Source organism: Mercenaria mercenaria, chromosome 4, assembly GCF_021730395.1.
Source record: "Mercenaria mercenaria strain notata chromosome 4, MADL_Memer_1, whole genome shotgun sequence".
NCBI lineage: Eukaryota > Metazoa > Mollusca > Bivalvia > Venerida > Veneridae > Mercenaria > Mercenaria mercenaria.
The window spans coordinates 20,727,752-20,740,722 of NC_069364.1; the positions used below are offsets into that span (position 1 = coordinate 20,727,752).

Genomic DNA, 12,971 nt, shown 5'->3' on the forward strand with positions numbered 1-12,971 from the left:
TAATTTGAGCAGGAAAAAAAAAAGGGAAGGAAATACCAGAAAGTTGCAGTCAACTTTATATTTTTAATTTTTGTTTGGGTTTTTTAATTTAACACAAACAGATGGTTAAACCCAAAAAAAAATGAAAAACCCTATAAATTCTCTTTTAAAATGACAAGCATAAAACTATTAAATTTTACAGTATGAAAAATGATTAACTTCTTAAAACATCTTTTTTAGCGAAATGTTAAAAATATGCATGCTCATTTAAGCAAAATTGCTGAACGTTTTTTTGGGATCATTACTTTTCCAGATAAAAAAAAAAGGGACATCACATAGTTAGATCCCGACAGAAATGTGTGTTTTAATTTTCTTTTGTAAAATTGAAGGCAAATGACCCCCAAAAATACTTTTTTTTTTTACCGGGAAACCCCCGGGCCCCCGCGGCAATAAAAAATAAGGTTTCGCTGGGCGCTATGTCGCTACCCAAAAACGCTTTTGGAAAAATTTTGTTTTACTTTCGCGTTTTAAAAAAAAGGCATTTACCCCGAGTAAACCTTAAAAAAACGCTTTCGATTTTTTATCGTTAAAAATTTGTAAAAACAACTATTTCTCATATGTTTTTTATAAAATTTGTCAGAATTAAGTTTTAAAAACATTCTTCGAAATTAAACAAAAATTTCCAATATCTAGCAAAAAACAAAAAGGGCCCTGGCCCTATTATCGCTCACAAGAGTTAATTGACCCCTGACCTAGTTTATTTGAACCCCCCATGGGCCAAGAGTTTTAAAAAAGACCTAAAGATTGTCACAAACAATTTATTAAATTTTATTAGATTTGGTTTTCAGCTGTGGCCCTGAGATTTCACAAGCTTTTCCTTTTTTTGACCCGGGGGACTAGTTTTTGACTCCACATGACCCAGATTCGAACTTGACCTAGAAATTATTAAGACAAGCATTCGACCCAGTTTCATTAAGATTGAGTTACAACTGTGGCCTACCGCCTCGGTAGGCTAGTGGTAGAGCGTCCGCTTTGAGTGCGGGAGGTCGTGGGTTCAATATCCGGCCGCGTCATACCAAAGACGTAAAAATGGTACTAGAAGCTCCCTCGCTTGGCACTCAGCATTAAGAGGATAGTGCTAGAACTAGTCAGCCCGGTGTCAGTATAATGTGACTGGGTGGGTTATCATACCAACATAACCAAGATTCAAACTTGACTTAAAGATAATCAAGACTAAGATTCTGAACAAGTTTCAAAAAGATTAGTACACAAATGTGGTCTCTAGAGTGTTCACAAGCTATTCCTTTGATCTGATTTACTGACCTATTTTTTGATTCCACATGACCCAGTTTCGAACTTGACCTAGAAATCATCAAGACTAACATTCTGATTAAGTTTCATAAAGATAGGATTAAAATGTGGTCTCTAGAGTGTTCACAAGCTTTTCCTTTGATCTGACCTAGTGACTTAGTTTTTGACCCTACATTTCCCAGTTTCGAACTTGACCTAGAGATCATCAAGACTAACATTCTGACCAAGTGTCATAAAGATTGGGTCACAAATGTGATCTCTAGAGTGTTCACAAGCATTTTCTTTGATCTGATCTACTGACCTAGTTTTTGATCCTACATAACCTAGTTTCAAACCTGACCTAGAAATGATCAAGACTCACATTCTGACCAAGTTTCATAAAGATTAGGTAAAAAATGTTGTCTCTAGAGTGTTCACAAGCTTTTCCTTTGACCTGACCTACTGACCTAGTTTTTTTGACTCCACATGACCCAGTTTCAAACTTAACCTAGAGATAATCAAGACTAACATTCTGACCATGTTTCATAAAGACTGGGTCAAAAATATGGTCTCTAGTGTTCACAAGATTTTCCTTTGATATGACCTACTGACCTAGTTTTGATCCCACATAACCCAGTTTCAAATCTGACCTAGAGATCATCAAGACTAACATTCTAACCAAGTCTTATAAAGATTGGGTCAAAAATGTGGTGTCTAGAGTGTTCACAAGCATTTTCTTTGATCTAACCTACTGACCTAGTTTTTAACCCCACATGACCCAGTTTCAAACTTGACCTAGAGATCATCAAGACTAACTTTCTGACCAAATTTCATAAAGATTGGGTCACAAATGTGACCTCTAGAGTGTTCACAAGGCAAATGTTGACGCACGACGCACGCCGACGGACGCCGATCATTCACAATAGCTCACCTTGAGCACTTTGTGCCCTGGTGAGCTAAAAAAATCCTATTATTTTTTTGTTGTCGAACGGTCTGGAAGCCAGTGCCATGATTCAATATAATTTCACGTTGTTTTAATTTCATTTGTTTTTCATATTTTTTTGTGTTGTTTCTTGTACTCCTCAACATCTTTAGATTTGTTGCCGTCTTCTCTGAAGAGGTCAGAGACCACCAATCCAAAAAAGTACAGGGAACTTACTGGGAATGAGGTAAATTTATACCTGGGAATAAGGTAACATCTGTGCGTTCTGATTGGTCAGTCATGTAAACAAACCGAGGAAGTGGTTATTTTTTCAAAATTGATATTTTTTCACTGCATTTACAGTATTTTATTATACATTCTGACAAAATTTGCACCATTTTATGTGTATTGAAAAAAAGTTTTATCAAACGAATTTCTCCCGCCATGTCAATGATGTAAACAGGGGGTCATCTCATTCACACGAAAATTACTTAAATAAAGTATCACTATTCATATGTGTTTCTTCCGATATTTTGGTAGAACTAAGATACATCTTTAAAAACTTGAAATTAGATATACATGTTTCGATGTATGGAAGGCCGTACACGCCATAATGTTACAATGTAAGTCTATGGGAAAACAATTGGTGGTCTCTAACCAAGAAGGTCAAGAAGAAAATAACAGGAAGGGGAGTTAATCAGTACGCGACAACACCAAGTTTAAAAACCTAACATGTCTTCATACTGAAAAAGGACAAACTTAAAGTCTCCCTCACATTGGCAATAACTCCAGAATAAATAACCGGACATAGAAGTCTCGATAAAATGCAAATGTCCACTTCATGCTGATGGTGTATATGAAGATTCATTTCGATTGGAAGAATAAAAAGAATAAATGGGACATGGTAATACGGAACTTGTCATGTCATAAAGAAACATGTTTTGCCGAACTGATTCCTTTATACCTGATATAAGTGACTTTGGTGTGTTCGTATCACAAAGCTATGCACAAATATAGTCATTTAGCCTCTATTCAGTTATGTTAGGAGCGGAGAACAGTTTTAACAATAATCTGATGAAGAAAATTACGCTTAAGAAACAGATTCATTTATAGTGGATCCGAGTGTAATTGCCATAGCTCTTTGCGAATAGACCATAGTTTTAATGCGATTGGTTCGAAGCACCGATATGCGCGACTTGTGATGTGCTACGGTACACATAAAACTCTTAGACTCTGACATAAAAAAAAATTTCAGCTTTTCCCAGGGGAAGAGTACAAATCATCCAAAAAGTGCAGTTGACATTTCTAACTGAGAATTTGGCAGACGTCTAACATGCTTATGCAGTTTATACGGAGGAACTATTTTTAAAATGATATAGCGGCTAGTATACACTTTCATATAATCAGTTGAAAAAAACGTCAAAAGTGCACACATTGAGTAAAGTCTAAACGCTGATTTTTTTTTTCATCCAAAACACATGTGCAATTAGGTGTTTATTTTTAATGTATCATTAAAAAACATAGCAAAATTTCTTATTTCGTCCATTACTGAAGGATCTATCGATACAAAATTAAGATATCCATGCTCTTCATTAACTAAATGTGTCATCTTAACAGTTTTGCCTAACCGTTCAAGTCTTGCCGCAAGTAAGAATCCATCATCCCTCAATACGTCAAATTCCGCATTAAATATGTACGCCGGAGGAAGGAGTTCTAAGTCTTCATCAGAAGCCATTAAAGGAGCAAAATATGGATCAGTAAGTATTTTTGTTAGCTCATCAGGAACCTGCATACGATTTCTGTCTCCTTTTGTCTCCTCCATACTTGAATTTCTAGCATCACTTTGTATATGAAGTGGAAGCAGATCCTTACTAACATACTGAGCATATTTAGACTTCTTTAGCTCTTCCGTTACATGATGGTCTTCATATAGTAGGTCATAATATTCTATATGCCCAAACGCATGCAGAAGAGCATAGGTTATGATCAAACGTTTAGTAAGAAATCCTGGTCCGTGCTCATATTTTTGATAGCACGGTAGGTTAAAATCGAAGAACTGTAACGCGGGATAGTCCAACGACATCAATTTCAAACTTGGTAGGTCTTTTTCTTTGGACAGTTTAAGTGCTGCAGCCATTGCTAGATTCCCTCCTGCGCTGTCACCTAGATACACAAACGAAACAATAGCATCTGTGAAAAAGGCTGACAATTGATAACCATTTGTAGTAGAATGTTTGATATTCAACTTTAAAGGGATATGCCTTAATATATATAATTCTTTTCTTGAAATTTAGAAAGTGATTTCAATTGCTAATTTTAAACAAACACTTGGTTGTGTAGTATAGAGAATATACAGTAATATTATCTACTTCCTGTGCTATAATTGCAGTAAACGTTAAAGAAGTGTACTGAAGGAATTTGTCTATACTTTTTGTAATTTTACAAATGTCAGCGAAACTGCCTTGTTAGGTTTTAGTTTAATCATATATTATTGTATATATATACATATTTAATACACACACATACAAGAAGCATACATAAATACATCAATGTAAATATACAAAAGGGTTGGGTCAGAAGTTATAACAACATTATCGGGGGCCCTCCCCTGACAAAGCAGACTATTTGTTATTTAGAAATACTGTGATATATGTGAACAATCAAATCAGGAATTGAAAAAGAAAAAAGAAAATATAGTATGGTATTGCAAAAAAACAGCAACAAAAAAAAAAAGACATTTATATTACAGAAAAGCGAGAGAAAAAAAGATACAATACAATTAAGGATATTAGAAAGAAAACCTCCAATGTCACCCTAATGAATATCAATTTCTTTAGTAACTTTTATTCTCACGTGAATGTTAACATACGGTCTTTAGATATGGCCGGTCTGGACTACTGAATGGTCGTAATGTAAACGACAAGTACAAATAAATGGTTACACCGAACTATTTCTGTGTTACTCCTTGGCACTTCACATTGTTTCTTCAGTATATCGTTTCGTAGCCATACTAGATTATATAAACGAGCAATCTCTTATTCAAAGTTACTATGATCAAAGTGTATGTACCTTTGACACCTACGCGGTTTTCGTCAACTCCATATTCCTTTGCATTTCTGAGGAAATATCTGGAAGCTTTGAGACAGTCTTCTAGTGGTGTTGGATAAAGATGTTCAGGTGCAAGCCTGTAACTATATAAATCCAGGAACATCTAAATCTTCCAAACGCTCTATGTGTTAATATTGCACACAAATATATTATACTTTATATATATATAAATGGCGTACGTACAAAACATGTTATTATTAGATCTATAAATACAAACAACAATTATTTTCATGAAAATATTTTAAATGTAACTATATACAGTAATCTTTCAATGGATGACACTTTAAGTTCACATCATAACAAGCTCAATATCTAGCAAAGAATGTAAGAACACAAGAAACGGGTGTTGCGAAAACGTCAACAACTAATACGCAGAAATGCTATAATATATAGTTTAATATATGTTGCGTGTAACTCACTTACTTTACCGAGACTAGAACACTTTGAGTTTGGTCAACCACTGCCTTACAAAATGGAGCGTACAATTCTGAAAATGTTAAAGACAAGTATGGTTATCGTTTGGCCGGTTTTGCTAACATACTAATTAATAAAGAACGGAGCAAGATTAGGTCTTCGGAAATACGGACAGTCCGTAAAAACAGAAAAATCTTCAGCATAAACATTTCAACATGGGAAACTTACAGCTGAATTATATGCACAAACGCGATGTTCTAAACTACAACACAATATATACGGCTTGAAAATAACTCATTCTTCACTATACCAGAAGGACGTTGCAACACTGTAATAAATATTAGTATAAGCTCTAAAAAGTCAAAATAATTAATTTTCTTAGACAGTTTTCTTCATTATTTTTCGGTATTAATATAATAGATAACGAAGAGCTTCCATCGTAGAAGAAAGAATGCGATGTAATATACGCATATTATACAAATTATACTTTACAAAGTTGAAGTTACTTGGAGAAAGATGAACCCATCCGCCACCATGGTAATGTAGTATCCCAGGACGTAATGCTTCCGACTTGGCAATGGGTCTAAAAATGGTAACTTCTATTCCGTCCATAGTCGTTGTGAATGACTGACAATTAAATAAATATCAATTGTAAGAAATCTTGATAACATATTTAGCATCCTACATGTAAAGGGTATAAATATATAATACACTCATGCATCCTTAAGGTGTTTCAAGTAGCAGGAACATGCATCTTTTCATGTGCCATATTAAAACAATTTCGACATCCGGAGGGGATACCCCTCCCGAACCCAACCCAGGTTGGATCACCCCAGCAAAAAAAAAATCCTGGACACGGGCCTGAGCGAAAATTGCCAAAATCCATGAACATTAACTTCTATATGAACAATTGTCCTAGCAGATATGCTGTGCTCTGAGATGAAAATGTTCCTATTTTTACATAGTACAGAAAATATTCGGATGCAACAACGACTGAAGGCAGTTCTGACCTTATTGTATTTTACCGTTCTGAAACTGTTTTCGCTTAATATTAACATAATGGCACATACATCACACATGAACGGTCATGGAACTGTAAAGTCCCATGCTATAATAGCGATTTACCATATGGTTATAATAAAGCACAAAGCACAAATTGGGCTTGAAAATAACTTTTGATAAATTTTGCGTCACCTCTACTGTGTCAGATGGTTTATCGAACACGGCTGAAACACCCAGCATTGCTCTAGTGATGTTGATAGGCGAAAATCCGAGAAATCCACCAGCATAACTCTTAAACAAATATAAAGCACGGATAAAGCGTTAGTTCTATATTTGATGTGTAATAAATTTGTGAAACTCGAAATTTAATACAAATATAAATACATGTATTGTCGTTTGAAAAATGACAACTCCTAATTACATAAAAAGTGCATTTATAACATAGTGTTTTTCACATATTTGACGTCGCGGAAGTGAAATAAAGCCATTCCATAATGTCATTGAATCATTGAGACATTGTCGCCGTTTTAAGTATATATGTTTGTCGAACTGTCTTTGTCTATAAAAGGTAAAGAAAGAAGATATTGCGATATCTCAGCAGAAAAAGTTATCACATAATTAAAACATAGTATTTTTGTGTCTTCTCATATTGAATTACTTTCTCTCATTGGTAAAGTAATAAAATGGTCGGCAAAGCCTCGCACTTTAAAAACGTCAAAACGATTACCAGGATAACACGCAACGTCGATACCAGCACAGTTCCCTTATAAAGTATAACAATAAGTAGCCCCTTATGCCGTCTGTCCATTAACTCAATGAGTGTAAACATGGCTTTTACTTAAAACTTCCAGTTTATTTATGTATTGCTGCGAACATTGTAACGTGCTTATATATGAATGGAATAATAATAGTTTATGTATTTTGAATAAGAAGATGGAAGCGTTTAGGTAACATTGATACATTGTTTACCATTACCATGCTAGACATGATTAATTTTGCTTTTGCAACCAGCGTAGATCATGATCAGACTGCACATCCGTGCACTCTGATCATAATCTCCACTGTTCGCAATTCAGCCGGTACAATTTTAGTATGCAACCACTTTTAAAAGTCAATGGTACTGTCCAAATTTGAAGATGGACAAGTTCATTACAGAAATTCAGCAGATTAAGGGTTAAGATAGAGTCTCGACATTTAAACAATATGAGCCGCGCCATGGGAAAACCAACATAGTGGCTTTGCGACCAGCATGGATCCAGACCAGCCTGCGCATCCGCGCATTCTGGTCAGGATCCATGCTGTTCGCTAACGGTTTCTTTAATTGCAGTAGGCTTTAAAAGCGAACAGCATGGATCCTGACCAGACTGCGCGGATGCGCAGGCTGGTCCGGATCCATGCTGGTCGCAAACCCACTATGTTGGTTTTCTCATGGCATGGCTCATATATTGCACCATTGGAAACGAATATGAACTCGCTAGAAAGCTTAACATAATCAACGTTTTTATTTGTGCTCTTACCGATTGTCATCTTTTACTGTAACGGTTGTGAAACTACAACGCTCATACTCTCTCATTATATTTCATGCAAAGAATGGCAATAATTACCACAATGTGTATAATCTTGAAGCTCAATCCAACAAATGTTTTCAGACCATGATTACTGGCCGTGGCAGGGAAGACAGGACGTGCGTAGTATGCCGTGAAGGCTACCAATACTCCGACCACCAGTAAGGATTTGAAGCTTAGTACACCCATCCTGTATATTATATCAAAATCAGTCTTTGTTGTGACAACCCGAGCACCGTCAAAAATTTATTGCTGAGTATACACATTCTGTTCTGTATCAAATATGTTGTGAAATCTGATCAGATGTTTTAGCTAAGTATGCATACATTTAATGAACTGAAATGAAAATTCAGTATATGCTGATAGGGTCCTTAGCTTTCCCCCATCAGCAATGACTTAAAGCTACAAGTTCAAAATATATACACGTTCAATATTATGTCAAAAGTCATTTTATGCTGTAAAAGCCCTTCTATCTATTTTACCAAACATTGGTATATGCTGTCACAGTTGTAAGTATTTCGGCCGCCAAAAGGGATTAAAAGTTAAGAAATACCATCCTATATTATATATAAAAAAAACAGTTTATGTTTTGAAACGTCAGCTAAGTACATAGATTCTGTTTGGTAAAGCATAAGGTAGCATACTCTGTGAAAGTCATTATATATCAAGGAAGCCCGCCCGCTTAGCTCAGTAGGTAGAGTAGGTAGAGCGTCGGTCTACGGATCGTGGGGTCGTGAGTTCGATCCTCGGGCGGGGCGTATGTTCTCCGTGACTATTTGATAAACGACATTGTGTCTGAAATCATTAGTCCTCCACCTCTGATTCATGTGGGGAAGTTGGCAGTTACTTGCGGAGAACAGGTTTGTACTGGTACAGAATCCAGGAACACTGGATAGGTTAACTGCCCGCCGTTACATGACTGAAATACTGTTGAAAAACGGCGTTAAACCCAAAACAAACAAACAAACAAATATATCAAGGAAGAGTTAATTGAAGGACACCAGTTCTTTTTTTATTTCTCATGTACTAGTATAATTATAATAAATTACACAATTATAATAAATTACACAGTACTGGGCAAATAGTTTAGATCATCAATTTATTCCGCTCACATATACATAATTTCTGCAATACATAATTCTGTAATGAATTAAATGATTTGTTTGTCTGAATTTATCTTAAAATTACCAATCAAATTACTCGAGCTTAATACACAATGAATTTGGAAAACATTAAGCACTAAAAGCTGTTGGTTTAAACCCTTAATATAGGTCTGTAAGAACATCTACAAGTTTCAAAATATCACGGAATATCAAATACAGGTTAACATTTAACATATATAAAGAAAAGATAGATGAAAAATAATTACCTTGTGATTTATCAGAATTTGAAACTCACTTTGACTTTTATCAGCTGATGTATCTAAGTCGATGTGTAACGTTTTGTTTACCCTGATAAGACTGATACTTGTACACTACGAAGGAGATAGGAGTGAAATGAAACGATTGCTTAATAATACCCAGTGTGAATTTATAGTATAATATCATGACAGTATAATATAATTCCTCGCGTTATGATAGTATAATTATTATTATATTATATCCTATATAGTATAATGATGTTCTGTGTGAAAGTATATAGTATAATAATATCTTGCATGTTAGAACAGTATAATAATACTGTGTTTGTTGTGACAGTATATATATGAATATAGTGAGTGACCACAAGTAATGATCCTATGAAGTTCGACTACTATAAACCTGACCGTTCCCCTTTTATCAATCAGAAACTGTTTCAGTCTAAAGTTCTCTGTGACCTTGACTTTTGACCTACTGATCCATACCTGTCAAGACACACGCACACGTATTTTGGCCCTAGATCACGCTCACACGCCTACTATTCAAGGTCACACGCATTTTAAAAAAATAAAGCAATCAATTGTTTTTTCGTAGCAAATTATTGAATCAAACATGCAAGGCGACGTTGACACGGTGTTTTCATACCGTACAATACAGCTTTTACATTCACCGGTGCAACGTGTTATTTCTACCGCATGAATAAACGACTCACAAAAAGTAAACATGGAGGGAGACTATTCAAAACCAGATCTATTTTGTGTTAACAAGAGGGCCATGAAGGCCCTTTATCGCTCACCTTATCTACTGACCTAAAGATCATCAAGATTAACATTCTGACCAAGTTTCATTAAGATTTGGTCAGAAATGTGGCCTCTAAAGTGTTAACAAGTTTTTCCTTTGATTCGACATGGTGACCTAGTTTTTGACCCCACATGACCCAGATTCAAACTTGACCTAAAGATCATCAAGATTAACATTCTGACTAAGTTACATGAAGATACAGTCATAAATGTGGCCTCTAGAGTGTTAACAAGCTTTTCCTTTGATTTGACCTGGTGACCTAGTTTTTGACCTTAAAGAAACAGATTCAAACTTCACCTTGAGATCATCAAGATTAACATTCTGACCAAGTTTCATGAAGATACAGTCATAAATGCTGCTTCTACAGTGTTCTTAAGCTTTTCCTTTGATTTGACATGGTGACCTAGTTTTTGACCCCAGATGACCCAATATCGAACTCGTCCAAGATTTTATTGAGGGTAACATTCTGACCATGTTTCATTAAGATTACACCAAAATTATGACCTCTAGAATGTTAACAAACTTTTCCTTTGATTTGACATGGTGACCTAGTTTTTGACCCCTGAAGACCCAATATCAAACTCTTACTAGATTTTATTAAGGGTAACATTCTGACAAAGTTTCTTTAAGATTAGGCCAAAATTGTGACCTCTAGAGTGTTAACAAGCTTTTCCTTTGATTTGACCTGGTAACCTAGTTTTTGATCCAAGATGACCCAATATCAAACTCGTCTAAGATTTACTAAGGGTAACATGCTGACCAAGTTTCATTAAGATTGGGCCAAAATTGTGACCTCTAGAGTGTTAACAAGATTTTCCTTTTATTTGACCTGGTGACTTAGTTTTTGACCCCTGAAGATCCAATATCAAATTCGTCTAAGATTTTATTGAGGGTTACATTTTTACCAAGTTTCATTAAGATTAAATCAAAATTGTGACCTCTAGAGTGTTAAAAAGCTTTTCCTTAAATTTGACCTGGTGACCTAGTTTTTGACCCCTGATTACCCAATATCAAACTCGTCCATGATTTTATTGAGGGTAACATTCTGACCAAGTTTCATTAAGATTAGGCCTAAATTGTGACCTCTTGATTTGACCTGGTAACTTAGTTTTTGACCTCAGTTAACCCAATATCAAACTCATCCATGATTTTATTGAGGGTAACATGCTGACTAAGTTTCATAAAGATTGGGCCAAAATTGTGACCTCTAGAATATTAACAAGATTTTCCTTTTATTTGACCTGGTGACCTAGTTTTTGACCCCAGATGACCCAATATCGAACACATCCAAGATTTTATTGAGGGTAACATTCTGACCAAGATTTATTAACATTGGGCCAAAATTGTGACCTCTAAAGTGTTAACAGTCAAATTGTTGACGACGACGGAAGGACGACTGACGACGGACGGACGGACGACGACGGATACAGGGCGATCACAAAAGCTCACCTTTGAGCACTTCGTGCTCAGGTGAGCTAAAAATCTAAATTTTCCATGTGAGGGCGTTTCCGGCTTTTAGGGATCATTGCCCTCCAGACCCCCACGAGGGACAAACTTCTCTTTGAACCCCTATCACACTCGTGGCCTTTGTGGAGCCTTGACAGCTATGCTGATCCAATAAACAATAAGGATCATCTATTGACTATTATCTTTAGAAGTTTGATTGCTGTAGGCCAAAGTGTTTTTAGGGTATTGAGTGACAGACCGACCAACACAAGCAAAACAATATACTCCTTCTTCGAAAGTGTATTGAGGGAGGGGGGGGGGGCATAAAAAAATCTGAGGGCGGCAAATTTAAGACAACAATTGGAAAGGAAATATTTTCGAAAGCATATTTCTAGTCTAAAGTGTGAGATTACTTTTTTATGTGGCCAAAATTAGAAATTTTCTCTAGTTAAAAGCAATGACTTTCGTATGTGTTACCGGACTAAGTATTAACATGCATATCAACAAGACCATAAGATGTTTGAGCAAACCACATCACATCCAATGGTTCAGTTAATTGATGGTTCAACATGCAGCCTTGTGTTCTAAATTTGCGTTCATTAACTGCAGTGAAATGAATCGCCATTTTAAAGAGATTTAAGTAAGGGAACTACAGTAAATAAGGAGAAGGTTAATCTTTCGTACATTATGATTATGATTCTTTCAATTGCTAAATGAATAGATACTGTGCAATCGTTAATATTCCTATAGGACTATTTTAGCTGACATGTCATGTAGCTTTTGTGTTCGCCCTTAGTCCGTCGTCCAGTCTCCATCCGTCCACAATTTCTTGTGAACATGATAGAGACCACATTTTTAAATAAATTTTATTCAAACTTGCACACCACTTGTATTGGCATAATATCTCAGTTCCTTTCGAAAACTGGTCAGATACCATCACGGGTTCCAGAGTAATGGCCCCTTAAAGGACCAAAATTTGCTATTTTTGGCTTGTGAAAACACGATAAAGACTACATTTTGCAATCAACTTTAATTAAACTGGCCCACAACTTGTATTGGCATAATATCTCGGTTCATTTCGAAAAC

At 35.7% G+C, this 12,971-nt stretch overlaps 1 protein-coding gene across 1 annotated transcript; it reads right to left on the reverse strand.

Annotated features, from left to right (window-relative positions):
• Positions 1 to 867: 867 nt before the first annotated feature.
• Positions 868 to 10,821, reverse strand: LOC123553256 (carboxylesterase NlhH-like). Its single transcript, XM_045342999.2, has 7 exons — positions 9,650 to 10,821; positions 8,320 to 8,470; positions 6,908 to 7,006; positions 6,220 to 6,340; positions 5,723 to 5,786; positions 5,261 to 5,382; positions 868 to 4,354 (listed from the first exon to the last, which is right to left on the reverse strand). The coding sequence occupies exons 2-7, from the start codon at positions 8,467 to 8,469 to the stop codon at positions 3,678 to 3,680; spliced, it is 1,233 nt and encodes a 410-aa protein (XP_045198934.2). The 5' UTR covers position 8,470; positions 9,650 to 10,821; the 3' UTR covers positions 868 to 3,677.
• Positions 10,822 to 12,971: the final 2,150 nt, after the last annotated feature.

Coding starts and splice junctions, on each gene's coding strand:
- LOC123553256 (XM_045342999.2), bottom strand. CDS start 8,469: ATGGGTGTACTAAGCTTCAAATCCTTACTGGTGGTCGGAGTATTGGTA. Junction 5,787..6,219: donor ATGGGTTCATCTTTCTCCAA/GTAACTTCAACT, acceptor TAACATTTTCAG/AATTGTACGCTCCATTTTGT. Junction 5,383..5,722: donor AGTGTTCTAGTCTCGGTAAA/GTAAGTGAGTTA, acceptor GGATTTATATAG/TTACAGGCTTGCACCTGAAC.